This window comes from Xiphias gladius, chromosome 16 (genome assembly GCF_016859285.1).
Source record: "Xiphias gladius isolate SHS-SW01 ecotype Sanya breed wild chromosome 16, ASM1685928v1, whole genome shotgun sequence".
In the NCBI taxonomy this organism is placed as follows: Eukaryota; Metazoa; Chordata; class Actinopteri; order Istiophoriformes; family Xiphiidae; genus Xiphias; species Xiphias gladius.
This window is the reverse complement of record NC_053415.1, coordinates 4,108,841-4,135,635: the sequence shown is the minus strand read 5'-3', so window position 1 is coordinate 4,135,635 and position 26,795 is coordinate 4,108,841. Positions and strand designations below refer to the sequence as shown.

The 26,795-nt window shown below is 38.5% G+C and overlaps 1 protein-coding gene across 1 annotated transcript in view; it reads right to left on the bottom strand.

The window, feature by feature from the left end:
- LOC120801613 (nck-associated protein 5-like) overlaps positions 1-26,306 on the bottom strand; it is a 36,415-nt gene extending 10,109 nt beyond the window's left edge. Inside the window, exons 1-3 of the mRNA XM_040148765.1 lie at positions 25,509-26,306; positions 11,459-11,594; positions 1,584-1,674 (exon numbers count right to left, since the gene is read on the bottom strand). Of these exons, the coding sequence (XP_040004699.1) occupies positions 1,584-1,674; positions 11,459-11,487 (120 nt within the window). The 5' untranslated portion in view covers positions 11,488-11,594; positions 25,509-26,306. The remainder of the gene's footprint in view (positions 1-1,583; positions 1,675-11,458; positions 11,595-25,508) is intronic.
- Positions 26,307-26,795: the final 489 nt, after the last annotated feature.

The following is a 26,795-nucleotide window of genomic DNA, read 5'->3' as shown; positions in this document are numbered from 1 at the left end:
CCACTAAAAATCAGTTCATCAGGAGCAGAACATCTACTGCAACAAGCCACTGTCACCATGACTGTCAACTGATACCACCACAATGTTTTAACACCCTTCAAAGTGGCAGCATGGGCGGGCAATTAATATTTCAGTGTTAACTCCAGGAAATTTATTTGGTTTTAAATAAATCAGGTTTCGTCCTAATTTGCTAGAATCAAAACCCTTATAGGCAAGTCTGTTCCGTTTGGCTGTTATAACGCAGACGATTGGCCTTTGGGGAGAAGGGGCGAGATATGTGTCATACACCCACCATCTATGGCATTACGGACTTTCTATTCAAAATGCTTTAAGTAGTTTGTCTCCTCTTTTATCTGACTCATCACTGGAGCATCTTGTTTACATGAGACTAGATAAAGAGATGTTTGCAAAGTATTTATTGGCCCTCATTGTAATTTTGCATCATTTAGCACTTTGCATTAATGATTAGTTTAAAATAGCAGAAACCAAATATTAAAAAGCCTTGATTAAAAAAAAAAGAGGTTGATGGTAACATGAAAAGCACAGAAAAGTGATTAGACCCCTAACTAATGAATTCTATGAATTATGTTTGCATTTGCTAGATGGTTCATTAGTTCTTATATTATGCACATTTATCCACACCAACACAAATCATAAACTACGTCAGAGCTGAAGATCTGAAGTAAGTGCAACTTGTATGTCTATACACAACACTTTCATACAGTTGCATTATGACGGACCCAATTCCATCTGGGGATACAAAGCAGGTCCCCATAAGGTAAATTATTAAATTATAAGAGTAACATTTTTGGGTGAAAGTAACTCTGTGAAACATCAGACTGGAATTTAATGATATGAATTTGAATATGATATTTTATCATGAATGCAATGTACATAGCTAACCAAAAAAAGCTCTCAAAAAGCTTTCTTATTGTAGTGTGGAAAAAGTCATGATTGTTTTCTTTGATAAATTAAAACAATGCTCGCTATCATGAGGGTAAGTATCCATTTCATTCCCTACTCTATACACTTCTATGACTTAATACTGATTAAGATGTATTACTTTAGCAGTCTCCACAGTCCCTTTTTCATATTTTTTTAGCTACACATTACAACCTGCACAAGAAGAACCTCATCCTGCCACTTGCATCATAATCTTGACGTAGCATAATACAAACGTGACTCAAAACATGAAGCATCATTTGAAAAAGGTTTTAAAGTTAATTTCGTAGTGAAATCAATAATATATCTAAATGTAAATCATCCCAAGGGCTTTATAATGTGTTACCATCTGCAGGTTGGATAATTGAAAATTGAAAAAAATCAGTTGTTTGCATATTTTCTTATTACAGTTTTGTATTACATTAGTGCAAAAAATGTGCTCAAATTACTGTTTCGCTTTATCATATAACCATTTTTGGCAAGTCAGAAACAGTCTGCAAAATGTGCAGACAAGATTTCACTTGATTCAAATCAAAATGGTGAGGGCAAAGACAACATAGGCATCACAGCAGTGTTATAAAACAAAAATGCAACCAAGGGACTTAAATATATCTAGTGGTGACTGGAGGTCCTTTTTGTACCTTGTATGCTTTCATAAGGTCCAGTGGGTCCACCTTGGGGCCCTCCAGTGAGTCCTGGTTCTGTAGTAGTGTTCGCACTGTCTCCTCCATGCTGTGTTCAAGAAGAAAAAAGGCAAGCTGGTCAGTATATTGCCCACTGAATGGGAGATGAGTGATTGTAAGTACTAGGGATCAAAGTATTCAAGGAGCATGTATCAATAAGGTTTAAATTCTTATTGTAATTATTTCATTATATAAAGGAACAATCATAAGGGATAATTACTATTTCAAAGCCATTTAAAGGCCCCACCATAAACTGTAATTGAAAAGTTTGACTTAAATGAACAAGACTTAGAATCTACAGCCATGCTAAAATGCTGGTGCTTAGCAGGTAGTTAGCTTAGTCAGTTTAGCTTAGCATGCTAACATCTGCTAATCAGCACGAAACGCTAAGTACAGCTGAGGGGAATGTAAGCAGTTCTCAAAAGATTGTCAACGTCATTGTGGCACCAAAGTCCGGGGTTCACCAAAGTTATTAGTCTATCCAAATGTTGTTGAGTATTTCAGTCCGGAACCAAAGTGCTGTCCTTTGAGCTATACTGCTAGTAAGGTAATAAAAATCATAATTTTTATGTTTTTGAGTTTAGATGTTGGTATTTTATACATGTGTGTCAAAAACAGGTCAGTCGCTTTGGGAGTAACAGCCAATGCCAATCTTCTGTTTTGAATTTTGATGTTCGGGAATACACGTTTGTTTGCGTTTGGATCACTGACTGAGCCTTTATATAATAGTTTATGTGACTATTTATGACTGATCAGTGACGTTAACAGTGTCTGCAGCACAATGTTATTGTTCCAGCTCAGTGGATACAATAATGAAGTCTGCTAATTGGATGCAGAGGTATAGAAGAGAGAGAATGTGAAGCTGATAAACCTGTTGATAGAGGTTCTTATGTTGTTGTTCTCATGGGGCATTTCATTTTGATAGAACATCTTCACACTTCATCATTTGCAACGACTGCATGAACATTCAACATCAGCAGTGGATCAGCTCCCCCTGAGATGATCTGACCTACAGTGTTCAGACTTTTCCACATCCATACCCAATGATGCAGTGCTGATTAGATAACAAATGCTGTTAACAAACATCTCATATATGAAATGAACAGGCAAATCTGCCGGTAAAATGTTATTTGATTAAAACAAAAGTTGAAGTCGAATTTTGGGAATTATTGCTATGAAAAATATTTTAATGATATTTTATACTGTATACGCTTTGTGTCCAAATGTAACAGGTAGATAAACAAAGAAAAATAAAGTTCAGCTGGGGGTAGCGGAAACAAAATGTAAATACATTGACATATTATGAGTTTATAATGAACAGAGCAAAATTAACATTCATTTGGAGCCATATTTCCATTCCCTTGAATGGAAATACACTCCCTTTAGCTCTGTTCTGGTCTCCACTACCTCATTGGGGAATTATCTGGCTCTTTAGCTATTAAATTCTCCACTATGTTCACAAGCTAGTTGCTGCCTTTGTCCGTCTGGTGTTTGGTGTTGGACAGTAAGTGTATGGTAGGTTTATAAAAGCTTTTTGCGTAAAACAGCTGCCTGCTGCTGCCAGAAACACTGATAAGAACAGAGAGACTTAGAGATAGTAAAGTTGCAAGTTGGAAAAGCAAACAATGAGCTAAAAGACGCTAAAATGCTCCATATAGCTGAGGGAAACTCCAGACTCGGGTGATAACTCTTTGTTGGATCATCAATATAAGTGACCCCTTTCACATTAAACATAATCATTTGATCCATTGTTGATATAAAAAAAATAGTAGTGCAGCTTTAGCATTTGATTTCAGGTATTATCTGATGCAAATTAAATAGACAAGTCTTCAAAAATTTTGCCTAAAACTCATATAGGCAATAAATGTTTGGATAAAATAAATAAATGTCATATATTCTGTAAACAGACTCCTATAAACAGTATGTTCACAGTAAAGTGCATCATAACCATCAATGCTTCGTTTTCAACTTAGTTTTTCTGTATTTATTGCTCAGAGCTATCATTTGCATGTGTCATGTCCTAAGACATGATCATTTCAAGGCTTCAGAACAAACATAATATTGCAGCTGAAATTTGTTCAAATGGCTTCCCATATATCAGTGTAGCCTTGCCTTGTGATTTTGTAATTATTTTCCCTCTGAGCTATGTATGCTTGATAGACACTGAGCAGTATACAGTGACATTTTGCCATGTCCCTTCGAGAGCAGCTTTTTCCCCTTTTTGATGCGTGTGGCACATCCATTAGCTTTAGCTGCTGACTGTGAGCACACCACTGGCATTCCTTCCCCATGTCACTGCCACTGACCTGAAACAAACCCGGCTAAAATGAAAACAGCGGGTGAGGTGATGGTGGGGCGGGGGAATAATGAACTCAAATATTTGTTGAGTTTACAGTTCAGGAAAGGCGAACTTAATCATTTTATTTGAATATATACAATTTGGAAAGCCAGATGTGAAATGCAGATGTGTTGCTCAAAGGTGTGCGCGGGCCATCGAAACTGTCAGGGTTAGGGGTTCAAATCCCATCAGGACCACCCACGCTGAAAGTGCCTATGCCTGCAGAGTTGTGACTGAAGCACTTTGGGTCTGAATGTGTCTACCGGATGGAAAATACTATAAAACTTTAAATTCATGACAGACCACATGTGGAAGACTGCACGATAGCGTCAGTTGCTAAAGTTTTTTTGCACACTTATATAACTTATAGAACTGAATATGTAATGATAATTCTCGGAAAAATAAATGAATAGCTTCATATTTGTGTTTTCTCCTCTGAGTTTGTCAACAAAAAAATAACATCAATCAAATGTGATGAGGAGAAAATAGAACTAAGCTATGGCATAGAATAGCTTACAAACATTTGAAGTCAAATTTCTATTTAAAATCATTTTTGCTCCTTGGCGTTTGTTTTGACTTGTGTATTTATTTGGTTAAAATCATAATTATCAAAAAGAAGAGATGTCAATTTTTTTTTCCTATTGTGACAGCAGCCTCTACATCAGTGTTTTCCAGTGATAGGAAGTCTCGGTTTTAAATAATAGGTGTCAATATTGTAATTTGATTGGTCCAATATCTGCACTTACACTACAAAAAATAATCTGTAATATTACTTCAAATTTGACGGCCATACCGACAACAAACCAACTGGGGGTCTGATGTTGTTAGCCGTTGCTTAGGACCATCTGTGATTTCACTACTTCCTGCTCCACGATGCAATAAGTTACTTCGTGTCCTGATTTGAATCATCAGGTAACATACAGTGTGCTGTAGTTAGCTTAGCTTGCTAACATCCATGTTCCGAGTTAAATACAAATATAACAACACAATGGGTCCTCCCAAATGTCTAATCTTGTGAAGGGGCTGTGACGTGCTCCAAACAGTAGCACACAGCAGTAGCTGACAGCGTGACTTAATGTCAGCTTTTGACTGTCAGTCAACAGATGCCATGGGAAATACACACCCAGAGGCTTCAAGATGGATGCTTTTTCCACAAGTATGTCCAAGAATGGTTTCAGCCTCTTTTGAGAAGTGGAAAATTATGCACAGTGAGTGCAGTATCATTAGAGTTTATGTTTCCCCATACAAGAACTTCTCATAATTTAAATTTCTGTTCAAATTTAAGCTGTATTTATGAGTAAGTGAGTATTACTATCATTTTTATGTACAGAAAATTCATATTTTCTTCTCTACGGTATTTCCATACAGCACTGACTATGACATGTACCACAGTAACATACCGCTGCATCGCTGTCGTCTTTTCACTTGTCCCTCACCAAACTGAGAAACTGAACTGAATAAAACATTTGATGCCATCTGCTTTCACCACCAACCATCACCAAAATTGCAGCGTAAAGGTCAAAGCCACAACATTCTCTCCATCAATACAGTTCACAAATCTTCCTATGGGTCCTGTAAGAATAAATGTATCACAAAATGTGATAGGTCACATTATACAATGCTCCTTCTGCCTTTTTTAGTTATGCTTCACAGCATCTCAGCATCACTAAGTGCAAGTGTCGCAGTGCAACATGGATCATTTTTCCACAACACTAGAGCTAGTCCTCCTCAACGTCAAAGTCCACCTGATTCCTATCAAAATTCATATTATTCTCAGCAAGTTTCATTCATTGCCTGCCCTTTTTCCTCACTCAGTCATCACTCACCCCATGCTGCTTTCCTACCGCTGCTGCTCATTTGAAATGAGGCTAACCACACAGGTCCTCAGTTTCCTCAGTTCAGAGTTAGTCGTCGTTCTGTTTTTGTGATTGGGCACTGAAGGGAAAGTGGGTCTCCTGGTCTCTCGGTGGACCATGAGGGAAATAATGCACAGCTGAGTGCTTTCATGAAGGGGAAAAACAAGCTCCCACCCTGTTTGACTCTACCCTATCAAGGCCTCGTACTCTCCATGCCATCCCAGTCTCATGACTGCAGTCTGGCAGGAGAAACGTCTGCGGTCTGACTGTCCCTCTGTGTTAAACCTCATTTAAGATTTGCTGCTGAATGAACACTGAATTTTTTCCTTTGCTGTCACTCAGCTAGTAGGTAACAGGATTTAAAAAAAATGTTGCATTGTGGTCCTGGCAAAATTAAAAAAAAGTATGTTACTGCTTACATTCCCACCACAAACTTTAGTTAGGGTTGGATGGATATATTGTGTCGATATATCGTTTGCCTTTTAATAAAAATCAGCTGATGTCCAGCCAGTGAAGATGTGGATCTGGTTTCACTCAGCAGCTTCAGTCGTAGCTGTTTGTAAAACCTGTAATGAACCTGCCACTCATGAATTTCATTATTCATGATTTCAGTTGGGGTTCAGTGATGACTAAAACAAGGTTTGAGATTTTTTTATTTAACCTTTATTTAACCGGGATGCCTCTTGAGATCTTTGTTTTGTAAGTAAGACAAGGCCAAATAGGCAAAAGAAAATACTTTAAGTTATAATGAGTCCATAAAGTTCAGTAACTCAGAAGGACCAATTTAAACAGCTTTCATACGTTAAGCAGAACTCCCCAGTACTAGTAAATGGACCTTTTTATGTGTAAAACTGATGGAGTTCCCCTTTAAGAAATTCAGTAAACACAACACATCGATTTACAACAATCACATATAGCATAAGAATAGAACACAACCTACAACATAAAAATCCCAATAGGCTTGCCTATTCAATGTGAATGTATTCCTCATGAGTCATTTTGAGATGTGTTGTTTGAATGCCTGAAACAATGGCAGCATTTCTAAATGAAGATTATCTTGTAGATTATTCCAAGGCTGCGATGCATGAAAGAAAAAAAAATACTATGGATAGCAGTTTTGCCAAGTGTAGAATCGACTCTGGGGACATGAAAGACTACCTGTCTTGATGATCTAGTATTATCTAAATGCGTTTCATTTTGCAAAAAAAGGTTCCATAGTCCTCTTAAAAATGATTTCACTATGTATCAAGTTCTGAAATTTCTGCTGATTATCTCCAGAAAACTATCATTTGGATTTAAAGATGCATGCATCTGCCACAGATTAATTTTGATGCTACCACTGAGGGGGGCAAAAGTCAAAAATCAGAAAATTTTACATACAGTGTAGTGGCTTTGAATTATTTATCAAATGTAAGTTGTCAGAGCACAGCAACTATACTGACTGCTTGAACTTGGGTTTTAGCTAGCAAACGTACGAGTTCGAAAACAATTCTGGGAGCTATAAATAATAGATTCAATATAAAAATTTGAATTTACATGTCTGAAGTGTTAAAAAATCTTATTGGTTTCTATTAATGTTTTCATTCAGGAATCTTTAAATCATACATACCTGCATGAAGTGGTATTTTTACACAACAGAAACAATATATAGTACAGTATATTGTGCAGTACAACACACTTTACGCATCACAAACGTGTGCACCCATGCATGTGTTTAATGAATATAACATTGCTTCAGTGACAGTGCATAGATATCTATCTTAAATGGAAATGACCCCCTCTCTCTAACCAGAAGGGTTTTTTACTGCTCTCTGACATTTTGCCTCAGGCCTCACTTTTCAAAGCAAGATCGTCAGCTCATCATGCACAACAATGTATGAATGAATGGCCTAGTTTTGCTCTTAAATAGTGACATGACCCCTTTCCCCGCTGCAATGAAAAATGAACTACTACCCGGCAAAAGCTTAATGGGGAAACATCTCGAAGCTTTTCCGTTTTCATGTGTTTTCATCCATGATTTAGATGTCTTTGAATAATAAATCCTAAAAGAAAAGCACCATTATTCAGGAAATCGAAAGATCACTTGGTTACTACTTTGCTCACAGTGTGAGTTGAGGCACTCCGCTCTCACTGGATCCCAGAGCAGCCACTTCATTACACTGAATGTGTGGATGTAAAACCCAGGAGTTTTGATGATTGTTTTGACAGCCCCTGCATAATCCATCTGTAATCGTGCTACATATTGAAACAAAGTCCTTGTTGTTGAAATTACATATCTTTGTTACATTACAGTCGCTACTTCCTCGTGGTAAGAAGGAATTGCTTTAAAATTCAATCAATGTTTTTGAAATTGCTTTTAAAACTTATCAATAGGAGAGATGAAGGAGGTAAACCTCTTAACTGCTCTGTGTGTTCAAGCACCATGGGGACACTGTTCAAAATGTGTGGTAGTTCACCTTGTTGTTACTATAATGAAAGTTTAAAACACTATTAGTGTGCATCAAATAATCAGGCATAGCTGTAGCAATAAAACCTTTAGAGGCAGGCATGAATATGCTCTGGTTTTCTGTTCTTCATATTTTATCCTATGCTTTCACCTGTCACTGGCCTCCTCTGCTTCCATCCTTTTATGTGTTTCCTGCAACTTCTTATTTCTTTTCAGAGTCACTCTAACTAGAACTGATTCCAGGACTAACAATAATACAGCAGACAGGGGATGTACACCTATACCCCGAGTATGCAGTTATGGTTTAATTTTCATATTTTAATTCAAATTTTTTATTTCTCTGGAGACATTTAGTACAGTAATTCACAGTGCACTATAATTCAGTGATTGGTCTGCATAAAGACAATCTACTTTGTGTAATATTACAGAAATGGGAAGTTGTTTAATTCTTAATAAAGATACTAAAATGAAACTTATTAAAAACTAAATTATCTTCTTTTCATCATTATGATTCAACAATCATTTGTGTGAGAAAAAAAGTAGACTTAATAAAAGAACATTAGACAATAAAGATGAATAGCATCTCAAATGGCACACTAGCAAATTAATCTAAGATGATTGTTGTTTGTTTAAAAAACAGCAATTACCCAATGTGCTATTAAATTGAAACCTCCCAGATCTTTTCATGTGTAAAATATCTAAAAACCTGGAATTCAACTTCAGATTTTTAATGATAAAGTTGTTCTGTTTCTGAAACAGAAAAGATCCTCCAGAATTTCACCAGCACCAATTAAAGGTCCATAGAGGCCAATGTTTAAAAGGCGTATCACCAGCAAATTAGTATTTCATCAGAACACTGAAAGTCAGGGTTTGTTTTAAAAGGCTGTTTCATGAGACACGGTCTGCATGTAATTAGATTCAATGTACCTTAAAAAAGAATAATAGAATGTGATTTTGATAACCTCTGCAACTTAGTGGAAACCTGAACCACTACTTTCCGATTTTAGGGAAACGTTGTTAAATTTTTTAATAATTATAAGGTGTGCGCCACAGCTGACTGACACATCACCCTATGCTAACTAGCAAGGAGAGAGAAAAAAAGTGATATCTAATTTCCCTAAATAGTGGGCAGCAGTTCAAATATCTTCTCCATGGCCGGGGGTGAATTAAGTTACAGTCACAAATCATTGGGGCCTAATCTCACACCTCGCTGAGCATATGCAGATGGGATCAAACGCGGATCACGAGGGGCCGTCAGCAGCCTAACAGTTGGCTGGACATAATGCTTGGTTATTATTTCTCTTCATCGCATGCTGGGAGGGGAGATCAATAAGTTGCGTGTCGCAGTGAGTGGTCTCTCACTGCAGAAGGCTGACACTTCATAACAAGTTTTAGTGCCCAATAAACCTGAGTAGATGTTTTCTTTTAAAGACAACCTCTGCATTTAGTGGGCTCTCAAGTTAATGAAACTGTTGGATGTCACCACAGAAGCCCGGCAGTTCATCACATTTGGTGTTTGGACATCGAGGGATGTATGCTATGCATTATGTTTGTTGCACTGTTTTTGAGTTGTGGCCAGTGGCTTTTAATCTATTGTATAACATATACAATATAACATATAAGATACTGTGATAGAGGGGAACCTTTCGGAAACCTTGTAACTCACAGGAAAAACTCATGTAACTCGGCAAGCTACAGTTTTGCACAGTTGGTGTATTGAGGGCAATACACATTCTTCAAAAATTAACAATGAACTAATGACAGGAATTTTTGCGAGTCCCTGTGTGGATCACTGGACATCTTGCAACAATGAAATCAGCTCCTACATTACACCGTAACTATCTTGGAGGTTTACAGGAAAAATTCCTATACACCAAAAACAGCTAAATGCAGACCACCAACTAGGCAAGAAACGTTTATCTAACTATAGATCCATTAGCTAAGAGTAAATGTAAACTCATAAATTAGTTTCCAAATGAGGTGACTGAGGCACAGGAAATTTCTTTTGCTACAGTCCAAACACTCAAAGATGTAGCCTAGTTGGAAACATCAGCTCTTTCTTTCTTCTGCTTTTCTTAACCAGCTAATAACACTGTAGGATAATTTAAAGTTGCACTAGTTGTATTTTCTTATACAAACAACTGATCATATTTGTGTAATGTGGGAGAGGTCACTTGTAGTGACAAACTCGCAGATAATTATCACCAGACCCTGCATCCCTTCAGCTCTACAGAGCAGCTGTTTTTACCGTTAACATCTGATAAACAAACCACGGTGTCCTAGCTATGCAGCAAACAGCAGACAGACAATGTTAGCCACTAGCCACTAAGTAACACAGTGGAGCATTTAGCGGCTAAAGAGCCAGATATTTTCTCAGCAATTGGTGGAGACCAATAACAGAGCTAAAAAGAAGAGTGTTTATATGACTTACATTTATTAAGTGGCCAGAACCATGACTCCAAATGAATGCTAATGTTGCTTTGTGTCTGCTGGATGTGTAAAGAGGTAACTGTATGCTAACACATTTCCCTTAGCAACTTTCTAAGGTCCATAATATGTCAATGTGTTTTTTGCTTGTTCTGTTGCCCACAAAAGGCCAGAAAATGTATGCAATGTTCAATAAATTTGTAATTGCATATGGTCACATTCAGTTTCTGTAGGTCACCAAGGGCACAAATTAGCTGCATGGACAGCAATGCAGGCGGTTAGCTTTTAATTACCAGCTGAGTTTATCCAAAAGATGAAATCTATCAGTATCTCAAGTGTTCAGGGTTTCCAAAATGTTATGTTATGTTATGTAATGTTATGTTATGTTATCTAAAGATAAACAGACAATTCTCTTATTGGTGTAGCTGTTTCTTAAGTGTGTTGAACATCAGCTATTTTCTACCATTGTCGCCCACAGCCATGAAAGGATAGCACAGAGAGATTACTTGTGTTTTCTGTCATTTGCAATCATGCTTTCATTTGCAAGAAAGAAGGATTACCGCGTTTATGAAAATATTGATGAAATATTTTATTAATTCACAAACTTGTAGTCTTCCTCCCCAGTTGAATTTTCAGAGATCCCTCTGGAGGCTTCCCTCTGTAAAATCGGTGGAGTTGCTCAAACTGTGCTGGTATTGGCCCTTAAAACTAGTAAAGTATGTAAATGCATTTCAGCTTTTTCAGCCTGGTGTGGTGAAGGTGCTACCTGGAGAAGTGCTGCTGCAGTGTCACCATCTGCTGCCCTCCCAGCTGAGACTTCACCCTCTCCCGTCTCTCCACGCCCAGATGTTGTTTATTCTCCAGCTGGGGATTATTATTATGGATCAGTCTCTGTGGCGTAGCTGTAGGGGAGAGGAGTAAACACAGTTAGTTTGTTGTTAAGCGTGCATATCATAATCCCACTGAAGATTTCAAACGTACAGTACATCTGTTCAACCCCTCCCCATACACACACGCACGCACGCACGCATACATGCACACACACAACCATAAAAAAGCACACTTTGTCAGCAAGTTTACTTTGTTTGGGAAAGAGCAGGATCAGTTTGTAGCCTCTCCTCACCTCTCCTCTCTCCACCTCACACACTGTAGTTTTGAATTAGTGTCGACATCTGTGTTTTCCCCACAGCTGACAGGATGTGAGTTAGACAAATTCCCTACTCGTGACATTTAAACAATGCCTTTGGGCAAACTGTCATTTTGGACCCAAATACTTGTATAACTGAAAAGAGTCAAGGATGCCCTCACAAAGTTATGACAGCAGCAAAAGTTCAGGTACAGTTTTATAATAATAACTTAAGTATTTTATAATAACAAAAGTATTATAAAAATCGTGCTACCTCATCTCTTGTCCTTTGGGAGTTCAGCTGTATGGATAGTGCTGAACTGAAAAAAGCTGTCTCACATATTCAAAGTAGATTTAATGTTTCTCTGAACTGCTCATGTTGTTTTCCTGACACTAAACACAAGATAAGAACACATTATAACATTTGGGATTGCTGATACTGTCTGTTCAAAGCCCTGAATATAATATTTTTCCATAAATTACTCTGTGCTTGTTAAATCCTTGCCTTGCATCAGCTTAATGGGAATTTTCATGACGGAAAGCTAATTTCTTCTTTAGTGTCAGTCTGTGGAGAGATATGAAGTGGCCAGCAGACTTGTCAATCAAACTGATAATGGACCCCATTTTTTTTTTTCTTTCTTATTGCCTGGGTACCAGCCTCTAGCCACCAGTTTGGCTCCCTGTGACTCACTTTAGCCATCACACTCAATTATTTCTATTCCATAAGTGCGGTACAGGAACAAAAACTGCTGAGTGACATGAAGGCCTGTTATAATTCCAGATTTTATAATTGCTATGAAGAGAGTTTTTTTTTTTTTTGTCTGTAATAGTTTTAGATTAGTCTTACGGTCATTCTTGACTCACGGATGGTGTTTCTGAATCATGTTTGTGGCAAAGTCAGTTTCATTTCAGATCAGTAGATTACTGTCACTACACTGCCATTATCACTACTGTTCTCACCCCCACTTAGTCAGACTTCTTGGTATCATGGCAGGTAAACAAAAAGTATTACTAATAACATTAACAATGGCTCAGTTCTAAAAGTGAGGAAGCCATACCAGTGACCCACAGGCACAATGGACCTTTTTCACGGTAGATTTCATGAATGATGACTCAGTTCCATTAAGTGTACTAGTAAGCAGTGCCTGTGAGTCAGGATGCATAATACCAGGGCCATGGAACTAGCTGACTTGAATGGAAAGCAGTCATTTGTAATGTTATCAACCTCTGCTTTTCCTGCCATGACATGCCAAATATCTGCTGTGAAAAAGGTCCCAGTAAGCCATGGCAACGTGACAGTGAGCCAGTATGAGCAATAGCAGGACCCTGAAACTGAACCAGCTAAATGGAACTTGGCCATTATTAACTTTATTATGTACACTAGATTTGTCAGCTTCCAGTATCCTGGAACTAGCGAAACTAAGTGCAGCTAAACTTAAAGTTCTTAAAGACACTTCTGCTTTTCCTGCTATAGCATGTACAAAAAGTAGCTGTGAAAAAGGTTCTACAACTGCTGCTATTAACAGTATCACTGTATGACTGCTACTGCTGTACTACTGCTTGTAGACAACAGACTATTACAGCCAGAAGGCTTTCAAGAAAGCACAGGAAGAAAGGGAAGGAGACATTCAATAGGATGATGGCATTAAAAATAAAGTCAAATGCCAAATCTTTTCAAGTGAAATACTTTAGCACTAAAAAACGAGGACATAATACAGCAGCAAGTCCAAACAAAACTCTCTGTCGACTGTTTCAATTTTAGAGGTCAGTGACTTTGTATGGATAATTGTTGAAACTAAACTTGGTTAAAGGGCAGAAATGTCCCAATATTTCTGAGTTAAAACAGATCAAGTGTTAAACTCTGTCCAGAAAGTCCTTCCCAATAAACGTTATTTCTAAGTTGATGAAGAATATTGAAATGTGTACATCATTTCTTCAGTCAGGTAACACAGGAGTCAATACACCCGCAAAAGGAAACATTACAACTTGCTCTGCAGAGACTTCAGGGTCACCACAAAAGTTCTTTTGGTTTTTTTTAATGATCAGTCCTGATCTGGGAACTGGTTCAAAGATAGCAAAAATATGTCAGTCTCAATTGCTTGGTTGCCCTTGCAAAATGATACTTACAAAAAGAGAGGAAGAGAATAGTAATTTACTGCAAGGGATTTGCAATTGAACAGTTTTCTTTTAGATATGTGCATTGAATCCGCTCTGTCCTTCAGCCCAGAAGTGCACGTAAACCCGATAAATGATAGCAGGTCTACAAAAAGTAGATCAAAAATAAGTCAAGTTTTTTCATTCATTGCAAAAGCCATTAAAAGCCATTAAAGCAGAGAAACGGTGGTCCAAAATGAGATGATATTGTTGGACTGGTCCCTACATATGCTACCCAAGCTTTTCCAGGCCTTTAGGTTGTTGTATTTTTTTACAGTTAAAAAAAAAAAAAAAATCTAAATTTGAGGGGCCTTGCAAGGATGTAAAATTTGAATCAGCACTGCCATCTAGTGGTGTTTACAGATCAATACCAGAGTTAGGCACTTGGATGTCGGATCACTGCACATTTTAAACATAAATCAAAGAATGAAAGTTCATTTTTGGCACTGGAAGTTGGCTGTGGTGGTGTCAAAAATGAACTTTCAATCACAGCTTTTATGCCAACATAAGAAGTTAAGAAGTTCTTCAAGCGCTCAAAAATATGGAAATCTGACAATTCCATGACAACTGGGAGCAGGACGGTTGTGTGATACAACCAGAAAACTTTTGAAGAGTTTTTTGGCTACATAAATCTACTTTTGTAGTATATCATCACACATGTCTAGGTAATTTTTTTTACATACAGGATGTACAAAAAGACATTCAAAAGAAGGATGTATGCATCTTTCTTTGCACGAAAACATGCAATAAAGAAGCAGAATGTAGACTATCCAAAGACAAAACAAAAAGGAAATCACATGACAGCAATAATTTTTGAGTATTGGTGATTTGGAACCATCCAATAGGGTTTGGGACTGTTTTTAGTCACTCCTCCAGAGATGGGACAACATGCAGCAAAGCACCCGGGCTGGATTGAAACCTATGTCGCTGCCTTGCTATGTGAGCCAGTATGAGCAATAGCAGGACCCTGAAACTGAAGCAGCTAAATGGAACTTGGCCATTATTAACTTTATTATGTACACTAGATTTGTCAGCTTCCAGTATCCTGGAACTAGCGAAACTAAGTGCAGCTAAACTTAAAGTTCTTAAAGACACTTCTGCTTTTCCCCAGCAGGTGAGCTGCTGGGGTCCCCACTTGTTTCACTCCTTTGTTTGTGAGTTTTGGAGAAGTACTTCTTGAATGATACTCAATATCATCAATGTCAATATCATAAATGTTTACAAAAATCAGGCGGAAATAATATCTCCTGCCTTAAACACTGAACATCTACCACTGCTCTTTTTTTATAAATATATTTTATTGCATCAGAACAGTGCGCAACACAATATTATCACAATTTCAATTATAACAGGGCTAAGCTATGGCACAGAGTTACCCTCTGAGAGAGAAAAACACTTTAGCATACATTTTTACACTATCCCACCATTATTAAATCCATGATATGTATTACTTTCATCACTGGGCAGGTGATTTATCACCATAGATCCATGGCTGTTGTCATTTTTCTTTTATTTTTTTTTTTTTTACAGTACATTGAGCCATTCTATCAGGGAAAACTCTAAAAATTCCTCTATACAATTTTGTTATGGTAGGAGGTTTTTCATGGATCCAGTTACACATTTCCTTTCTAAGAAAAGAAACATGTCCACCAGTCCCATAAAGTAGCTACTGTATGTATCGAATGAAGGCTTTTTATGGTAAATTCCTAATTAGATCCTGTTTTGAAGGTTTAAACGCTTCTTTTTCCAGGAGCACCCCATTGGTTTCTTCAGTGCATTTTAAGATTTATCCTTTGAGCATACCACTTTCTTTTCTGACGTCCATAGATTAAATATAGTTTATCAGAAGAGAAACCTGAATAGGCCGTTTTCACAGCACATGTTTTAACGTGTCACGGTAGGAAAAACTTTAACAATGGCTGCATTCCAATTAAAGTGTTTCAGTTCCAGTGTCCTTGTACTGAACATTCTGGGTTATTGGGACACCTGAATAGAACACAGCCATCCTTGATGCTGTTAGTAACACCTGTACTTTTCCTACTCTGACAAGTCAAAATTTCATGTTGTGAAAAAAGGCCTTTTCTGACAGTTGTTCCAATGGACCGTTTATCAGTTTACCTGATTTTTGTAACTTTATCATGACATTAAGAGCCATCTTGTTCACTTCCACAATTTCCACATGAAATGGTCTGAAAGTAATTCTGACGTGTGTTGTCCGTATGTGGCTACTCTCATGGAAATCTTTTAAAGTTTGTGCTTGAACTGATTTTCTTTAGAAGTTTTAATCTAGTTACACTTGATAAACGCCTTAAGGATGCATGATTTTTGATCAGCTTTTTTCTGACATCCTTAGGCTGTTCTTAAAAGATACAAGAGTTACATCCAGTTGCCTTGTGTGTCAATATGAGCGTGCTTCTCAACACTTGGCCAGTAGATGGAGTTCTTCATTCATTTTGTTCTGTAGCCTTTCATCATCCGAATTCATCACCTGCTTCCTCATATGTATGCCTGTTCATTTTAAGATTTTTTTTTTCCCGTTTTACCTTGGCTCCATCGAGCCACACTAAAAGGAGAGCTAGAGAAAGAGCCCGATTACACCTCAGCCCGCTGGTGTTGCTGGAGTTATATGGTACCTTTAAATGAGTTACATGACGTTCTGTTCACAGATAATACATCTATTTGAAATGAAAACACCACACTCAACGTACATGTTAAAGAAAAATGATCAAGTCTGGAAAAATGTTTCTAATTTGTTAAACATATCTTATGTCTCGTTCTGTGAAGGTCTTGAGTGAAAGGCTCTGCTTAGATGTAATTTTTTTAGGCTGATGAGAATTTTATTTTTCACAAGTAACTGCACAGAATGTTAGAATAAATCCGTGTAAATACTCACTTTGTGCTGGAAGTCATTTTGTAATGTGTCTCATTTCTCAAACAGTGGGTATCTCATTTGGAGCAAAACCTATTTAAATATACTCATGGTGATGTTTTTTCTAGAGATCAGCCTTTTCTCTGTTTCCCTGGGGGTGTATGGAAATGTTAAGTACATAGAACACAAGAGGCTACTGTAAATGCACATAGTTATGAAGGGTCTCTATTCGTGAACTCCATCCACGGAGCGATGCAAAGTTCTTTGGACAAGATCTGGCCAGTGTACAAATGTAACATTCACCAACACATGTCAGCTCTGTTTTCACTAAACTACATGCATTGGTAGGTTTCATTCATTCATGCATCTCAATAGGAGGGAAATAAAGATGTTCACTCACGGGAAAGATATAAATATAAAGGAGGTAGGCAGTGACACAAAGTGTTTCCAGAAAACAAAACCACAGTCAAAAATTACACAATAAGAGAGAAGAACTTATGCAGATAATAGGCGGTAACATGCGTATGTTAATGCATATATACAGTTTATGTTGATGTGCATCAGTGCATGTTAGCCCTTATATAGACGTAGTTAAGTAAAAAGTATGCTTCCCCCTGAAATGTAGATGTGTAGTAGTCCAAAGTGGAGTAAAATGGAAGCTGCCTCAAAATTAAGAACGGTCTGACTAACAAAGCAACAAAACTGTTATCGCAGAGAGAACTGGTCACTAACTGTGTCTGTCTGCTGTTTGCTGCTGAGCAGGTAGTGGACAGTGGCTTTCACAGCCTTTTCACTGAAAGCAGCTGCCCGCTGTAGTTGAACACGGCACTATGAGAGCGCGAAGAGTGAACCAAAACAGTAGTGTTGTGGGTTGGACAGCTAAACAATGAGCTGAAACTCACTGTAAAGCTCCATGAAGCCGAGGGGAGCTGCAGATTCAGCTGATAATTCTCTGTAGATTCATCACGGCCAGAGATTCCCTTCACATTGTCAGAATATTTTCACGCTGATACATTCCTACTGTAAAACTATCTCCAGCTAATCATGTGTTCATCAGTTTAGTGTCTCTGGAAACTGGAGCTCAGCACGACTTGACATAGATATGAATCATCTCCCTCACAGAAAGACAGCAAATAACCAAGACTTCCCAAAATATTTATCTATTCATTTCAATTCCTTGAACTCTGTGTTTTTCTAAATGTGATATACAGTCTGTGTTGTCAAACTGGTGAGGATTTGATCCTCATTGGTTCATTTTTTTCTTCCTTTAAGCAGCCGTTCATTACGCTCTCTGGCACTGTATAAAAGTCTTTGAAGAGAGTTGCTTCTATATTTAGATATTCTGAGTTCAGTCTATTACAGGTTAACAATTACCCGCCTAAACCTGTGTTCGGCAATATCATCTGCTAAAGTGGTCAAAATCCCTCACAAGTAGATACCCGGAGTAGAGCAATTTAGCTTTCTATTTAGTACTGATTTCTCAGGTCTAGACAAACACATCTGAATCAGCTATACTACATTTTGCAGTTCCAACTGTAATCTGATTGTGATGTAACAAAGCTACACTGATCACGGCACTCGCAGTAGATGACATTATTCAGTCACCATAAGAGCCCCTATTACAGTCCTTACATATCCTAATGTGCTATTCTCATAGCCTAATGTTTCTCTCCATCAGTGCCACCGAGACAGACAATTTGAAAGTGTACAATACTTTTCGATCACAATACTGCAATGCAGAAGAAAAACAAAGCTGGCGTGTGTTTACTTGAGGACCTTTCAGTGAGGAAAGCACTCCAGTGTAAATAGTGTAATTACATGTCTTCCTTTTGGGTGGGTGGGAGGGTAAATTGGTATAATCAGGGCCGCAGTTAAGCCTCTGGCACTGATGTTGGAATGAATTAGGACAGGACCTTGCTGAGATTTCGCCCCCCTGGGTATTTAATAAATACATACTTCTCCCTCAAATCACATCCTGCTGATATAGTGGCGAGCCAGTCCTGTGACTGTACCATACAACTCGCACTGGGAAATGAGTGCTGCAGGAAATGTAGATTTAAAAGGAAACTTGGAGCACACTTTTAGACTTCAAGCTCAGGCTTCTAACCCACACAACTTACAATGAGTACACCAGGAGAATAAAGAACTCTGTGTATTCAATAGCTTTTGTTAAGTACAGTTTTTATCCTTCACTTTCATAGATTGTTGTGAAAATATGAAACCTATTTTCTTTCTTGCTATCATTCTATGTCTTTCTGTACTATTTAGTTTATATACTTCTCTATGTACTGCTACCACTCATCTACAGTGGGCTACTACAATTTGAATACCTAAAAAAAAAAAGTACTACTTCATTTATCATTGTAGGTTTCATGTCCCACTTGTGAAACCTAGCTTCTTATGTGCGCTAACATTTGGCCAGTAAATTTGTAATTCTCGTACTTTTCTTTTAAAAATTCATTGTTAATGGCACAACATGTAAATTACAGCCCTTAGTTAAAGTAGACACAAAAATATTAAGACTGTTTCCAGGGTTGTCATCACTGTATTCATGTACGGCATTTTAATAGCGTGAATACAACAAGTCTAGGGGTGTCTACAGCCATGCTGGCAGCTCTGTGAGACCGTACTTAGGCACAGTGGTGCTTTGAGGTAAATGCTTACTAAACCTCAACTGATGCTCACATCAGGTGATGTTTAGCAGGTATAATGGTTAACATGTTCTCTATCTTAATGTAACATGTTAGCATTCTGATATTTGTTAATTATCACTAAACACAAAGGGTAATGGGATGACATTTTAGCAGATATTTTGTCATAAAAAAATTTGACAAATTGAAATTATAATTTATTACAAGTATCACAATTCATCCTTTGGTGAACATGGATGTCTGTATCCAATTTCACAGTAATCCAATCAATAGTTGGGGAGATATATCAATAACAACCAAAAATGTTAATCATTCAGTGACAGTAGAGGAAAAATCAAGGGATCATGAACAAAGTAGGATTCATTGACTGGAATCTGTGAATGTCTGTACAAAATTTGACTATAATCCATCAACTGGATTATTGATATATTTCACTGAATAAGTGAAAATTTTGGCAGATAACCAAAAACAGTTGAATCTCCAGAGTGTTTCAATATCTGTAGCAAGTGTTTATGACAATCCCTTTAATAGTTGTAATGATTTTTATTTTACAAATGCCACTAGAGGAAAAGTCAGGGGATGAAAAAGTCAGTAAGCTTCATCCTCTGGGGGCTTTGAGTGTCTATATAAAATCCATCCAATACTTGTTGAGATATTTCAGTCTGGACCAAAGTGGTGGACAACAACTGACAGACCAACATTGCCATCCTTAGAGGCATGACGTTACGATGGCTGAAAGAACATTTTTAATAAATAATCACACTATGTATCAGCTAAGAATAGTCAGAATTCATAAAAGACAGATTTGTTAACTCTGAGTATGCATAGATGCTATAATAACAAAAAAACAAAAAAAACAAATAATACAATAGCCGCAATCACTACAATCACGAGCAGCCAGTAAAGTGTTGAAACTGTTATTCGTAAACCCATCTAAATGAGGCCAGTATCTGAGAGGTTTTTAATTGATCTGGTAAACATGGAGATATTATGCATCCCTCTCTGCTTCCAGTCCATAAATAGTCCTTGGCTGAGATATTTTTAGCACCAATCTATTTTTTATGCATCCTTGATGTTGCAAAGGTTCTAACTCACTGTAAAGCTGTTACCATTCTGTCGTTTCCAGTCTCTAATCTGAGTCTGCAGTAAATTTTTATGGAACAGTCAAGTTAAGTCTTCGATGAAGAGCTATTTATTACAGATTTTGTTTTTGATTTTAACTTTTATTTATTCAGGGAATGATTCAGCTAAGTACACATGCTTTCTCAATTCCATTCTGCTGAACATTTTAATTAGACTTAACATCACACTGTATATGCTAGGGGAGGTCAACACTAATAGTTTTAGAGTAAATTTATCAGAATCAGATTTTTTTCTGCTGGTCATCAAAGTCTTTAAAACTGTATTTTGACTATCACCTGACCAATAACAAAATTCTGTATAATAAAAAATATTGAATAACAACGAAAGAAAAGCACAGAGTTATCATCCAACTAAATGTTGGATGATAGCTAAATGTTTTGGTCTTATAGTTCACAGATATAGTGACTAGTTCAGTCTGACCTACTCACATAAATTGGGCATGCGTTTGCAGCCAATAAAGCTCTTATAAACCCAGTGTATTCTATGTGCCAGCACCAGCTGGCAAAGTTTGTGACTAATCCACTGTACACTACCTGCTAAGCACCAAACTGCAGATGGTAAGTTAGTGATTAGCTTGTGAACACAGTGCAGCATTTAGCAGCTAAAGAGCCAGATATGTTGGCAGAAGAGAGCTAAGCCAAATGGATTTCACCTGGATGTTGTTGGAAGGTTGTGGCAGTGTCAACTGTACAATGAGGTGTAACCTGGCAGACCGATCAGCACACTCATTTGTGGAATGTGACTGCACCACAACCCTAGGTAAATACTGGTGTTTTAGTGTTCCATCGCATGTAACAGAAAAAGGTTACCTAAAAAAATATAGTATTAATATTATTACAAAAACATCAAAAAAAGATGACAGACACAATATGTATTACCTAAAAAAACCGGCCTATTTACATATCAAGCAGACAGAGCGAAATTTTGAATTCATTTGGAGTTGTGTTTCTTGTCACAGGATGAATGTAAGTCCGAAATAAACTGTCCTTTTAGCTCTTGTTTGGTCTCCACAAACGTTTAAGAAAAATAACAGGGTGTTTCTCTTCATAGTTGCTCAGCTTTATTCATTAGCTGGTCGCAAATTTTGTCTGCCATTTGGTGTTGGGCAGTTAGCATACAGCGGGTTAATCTGAGCGCTTTTGTTGGAACAGCTGCCGAGAGGTTAATAAGAGTGGCTTATAACATATCGTATTTCTTTGCACACAAAGCAATGGGCTAATGGAGGCTAAAAAATCTCCATAAAATTGATTCTATGTTAATTTCAAAAATATTGATTACTGCAGGTTTAAAAACTTCTCTACAATGGCTTCTGAAAGAGAACATCACTCACTTTTTACCCACATTTTTCTGACCAATATCGAGACTCCAGCGATAGCCTTCCCTGTAAAAACCTTTCTTTAACCTTTAGGCTACTGCTGACCCCTTTTTATGTGGCTGCACAAGGCCCTCATCCAGTCTCCCAATCGAATGCATTAGGCTATCTGCTTCAACGCACCAAACATGAAGTAAATGCAGCTACAGACAATGGTTATCCCCTTTCCCTGAGCTACTGTACATCCAGTACTGTTTAAAGGCTTTTTCTTCATTGAGGTCAGGTTATCCATGTTGCTACAATAATACTTTCCAGATGTCTTCTACTCTTGAATAAGTCAGTTGACGCCAAAGTATCACAGCACTGCTGGGGAGATGAGTGAGGTTGGATGTTGTAGTGTAGGTCACACAGCAGTAACAGAGGCAAGACTATGAGAATTAACAAACCCTTATTTTTCAAACTAACTGTCATATCAGTGGAGTAGTTACAGTAGTGATAGGTCGGAGTCTGTGTGGTAATTATTTGCCATGAGGGACAGGGCCTAGTTGTTCACTTTTCTTTTTTCACTGTAATTCCCAGCTGTCACATTTGCGTCAGCTCTATTTAGCCACATCTCCTGTTAACTCTTTCTGCTGCGGTTTTCTGTTGAGCTAAGAAACCATGAGTGGTCGGATAACCCGTCTGGTACAATGGCAATCACTGGAAACACTGCTGTTCCTACAACTGTCAATAGTACTACACCTACACAAACATACTGTAGCCAAGCTAATACCTTCCGGTACATGATAGCATGAGACACGTCTTGGTGGTCAAACCCCTTTAAAATTTATAACTACAGATTTTTTGTAATTACTGGATAGTTCAGTGGATGGTCTTTAGGTCAGTTCAGGAGATGCTATGTTTGCAATGACATGACTAAGGAAGGCAAATTTACACTCACTGAGCAGTTTATTAGGAACACCTGTACACCTACATGCTCATGCAACTATCAAATAATCCTGTGGCAGCAGTGCAATGCATAAAATCAGATACAGGTCAGGAGCTTCGGTTGATGTTCACATCAAACGTCAGAATGGGGAAAAATGGGATCTCAGTGATTTTGACTGGCATGATTGTTGGTGCCGGTTTGAGTATTTCTAAAACTGCCGGGATTTTCACACACAATAGTCTCTAGAGTTTACTCAGGATGGTGTGAAAAAAAACCCCAAACATCCAGTGAATGGCAGTTCTGTGGACGGACACACCTTGTTGATGAGACAGCTGAAGACTGGAAAAACGTAGCCTGTGACGAATCTGGATTTCTGCTGATGCATGCAGATGGTAGGGTAGGTGTCTGGCTTCAACAGCATGCACCCAACCTGCCTTGCGTCAACAGTCCAGGCTGGTGATGGTTGTGTAATAGTTTGGGGAATATTTTCTTGCCTCACTTTTGGCCCCTTAATACCGATAATCGTAGTTTCAATGCCACAGCCTATCTGAGTATTGTTACTGACCATGTGCTTCCCTTCATGGCCACAGTTTACCATCTTCTAATGGCAACTTCCAGCACGATAACGTACCATGTCACTAAGCAAAAGTTGTCTCAAACTTGTTTCATGAACACGATGACTTAGGGGTACTTCATGGCCTCCCCATTCCTCAGACCTGAATCCAGTAGAACACGTTTGGGAAGTGGTAAAACAGGAGACTGGCAGCATGAATGTGCAGTTGACAAATCTGCAGAAATCATGTGATCATGTCAACATGGACCAGATTCTCAAAAGAAGGTTTCCAACATCTTGTGGAATCCATGCCACGAAGAACTGAGGCTGTTTTGAGAGCAAGGGGAGGCTGTACCCAGTATTAATATGGCGTTGCTAATAAAGTGCTCGGTGAGTGTATACACAACAGAAAAATCTGGCCCAGAATTAGCCGTGTGCTGGTGGCATTTTGTAGACTGCAATAAGATATAAGATTTGAACACTGATCCCATCATTAAGATGGCAAACATGATGTGGTGTTTGGTCCAGACACCAACTTAGCCAGCAGTATGCCAGTATGCTGTTTCATTAGCTGTGAGTTTTGAGTATCTAACTAAGGTGTTGAATGCGTTACCTATAGAGGTGAATCAGTAAAAACTATGTAAAAGTTAAAGTACATTAAAGTCTACTGAATAAACTGACTAAAAGGGACAAACTGAAGAAATAGTTATAGCCTATAGATAACACAATTAAGGTCTCAAAAATTCTAAAATTGTGAGATGAGTAACGCATTTGTAAAGCTATAAGCTGCCATTTTACTTGTCAGATGATCGAATAGCTTTGGAAATGCCTCCCCCCACAACTTTGCGAAATCGGATTAGTGGGGCTGTGTCCAGCCATTTCTGTAACTTTCCGAAACTGACAATTCCAACATTCGCACTCACTTCACACCGATTGGCCAGCTGTGTGGAGGTGAGGAAAGAGCCAGGATTTGAACTTCACTAGCTCTCATTCTTGACACAGCTAATTCTGTCACTTATCATGTGAACAACCGAGTGCAACTGTATGAACGTCTTTCAGGAGAGATTGGCTGGAAATGTGGGTAATTTCCCCATATTTAAATCATATCCAATACTCCCTCCTCAAATCAGTCAACTTTTTAAATAACGACACTGGAATTAAAAATATCTTTCTTAAGCTGCCACATCAGCATCCAAGTTGTGAAGTGAAAGGACTAAAGTCAGCACTCTACATTCGCCATCATACAACAGGAGTGTAATTACTAAATGATATGAGACATTTTTTGACCTTTGCTAAAAAATTGACCTCTGTCTGACCTCTGGTAAATGTGTCTGGTCTCTCGTCAAATGAAACCCATTCCTCTGTTTCATGGTAGAAGACATGCTGATCTGTGATGTATCTTATCAAGTTTTTGAGGGCGCTGAATAAAATCAAACTGAACTTAACTAAGCTGACCTGAGCTGAACTAAACTGCACTGACCACACTTAGGAGGAACTGACTAGGATGACTTTGTCTTCATTAGACTGGTTCATTTGGGATCCAGCTGAAAAAAATGTATCCTTCCTAGTATGGGGGAACAAATAGCTGCATGTCCATTGTTCCCTCCAAGCAGACTAAAGGCAAATGCTTTCAGAAACCAAAAGGACTTTAATAAATTATTTATCCAGGTTTTCTCTGCCTGTGCCATCCTAGCCTACTTTCTTTCGTACTTTGGGGGAAGGGCATTTACTTGTTGCTCACCATATCTCCCAGGTTATATATTATACATGGAGCTATTCTGCATTTTGCATGCATACAATATGGCATTTAGTTCATCATTGCAGCCTCACTATGGTGCTCTGTGAAGCCTCTAAAAGGAAAAGCCCAGATATTTTTTTTGTTTTTGTATTCAAGAAGGAGCAGGCACGTGTGTAAAACAGAAACTGGATCTACATGGTTGTAGTGATTTTTACAAGCACATGGACACACACACACACACACACACACACACACACACACACACACACACACACACACACACACAATCCAAATCCATCAGCTTGACATTTAAGTGTGCAGGTCAGAGCAGTGCATCCTTACCCTGACGGTTGCTGTGTGTATCCACGGAGACAGATGTCAGCAGAGGCAGCAGGCTGAGCGGTCTCTGCTGTGGTGTAGAGCATGTCTCGTCTGCATCACATTCACAGACCAACCAAGGAGCAGCCCACAGCGAACAGCCAAGACTCCACAATCTGGGTCAGTACTGCTGGAGCCATCCTTACGGGGAAGAAGATAGCTACAGGGGGGAGTGAAGACATCACAGGCCCACATGGATCCTAGAATCCAGCATCCTCTGTCTGCAGCTGTTTTGGAACCAGATGCAATGAATTCCACTGAGACTCAGATCGAAGCAAATCCATGGGGTCCTCACATCCTCACACGACGAGAGCTTTCTGCTACGAGAAAATAACCTCGTCTCCACGAACCCTCGCCTGCCTCAGTGAAAGACCGTCACTATTTCTCCTCCTCCTCTCTCCGCCTGTTTAATACACTGCTTTATCGCTCTATTTCTGTCTTTCTCTGACGCTCACTCATATTTCCACTTCATTGCTCTCTCTCTCTCCCTCTCTGATTCTCAGCTGTGTCTCAGTGCTCTGCTCAGCCTGTGCCCAGAGGATGTTGAACATGTGTTCAGGGTGGGGGTTGGGGACTGCTGACTTCATAGGTGGCATGCTTACATCCGACACTGATAGGTTAGGGAGGATGGCACAGTGCGCTCACATAGCGGCGTCTAACTGGCAGTTGCTTTAGATAAAATCTGCTAGGCCTCTTTTCCTTGTAAATGTCCCTAATTTAGATTTAAACATCTGTGCTGTCATAGATGAGATTAATGACTGTCATTAACCATCACACTAGACTTGATTGGTGGAAACCTGCGGAGTAGTACAGTAAGGAAGGCAAGGAGGTGGTGATTTCTATGTGATGTGATAAAATCACTGTCATAACTAAATAGCCCTGCAGGATTGACAGAGGGGAAAAAAACAAACCCTTCAGGCTCAGAAATGATATTCAGCACAGGAGTCTTTTTGTTCCCACTTCACACTACTACCTCTTTCTATACAGACAAGAGACGCATTTCTGTACATTATACGACAAGAGCAGAAGGAAAAGGGGAGATGTGGGAGGCAGACACTGTGTAGGGGAAAAATGGACAAACGGGGGGGGGGGGGAGAACAGAGAAAGCAGCAAGAAAGACAGAAAGAAACAGCGGGAGAGAGAGAGAACAGAGAGCTTTGGAATATTTATAGAAGACTGGAGACTGATGTAAAGAAATAAGCTCCTCTATTTCTGTGCTGTGACACACGATTGCATCTCGGTTCATTCGCT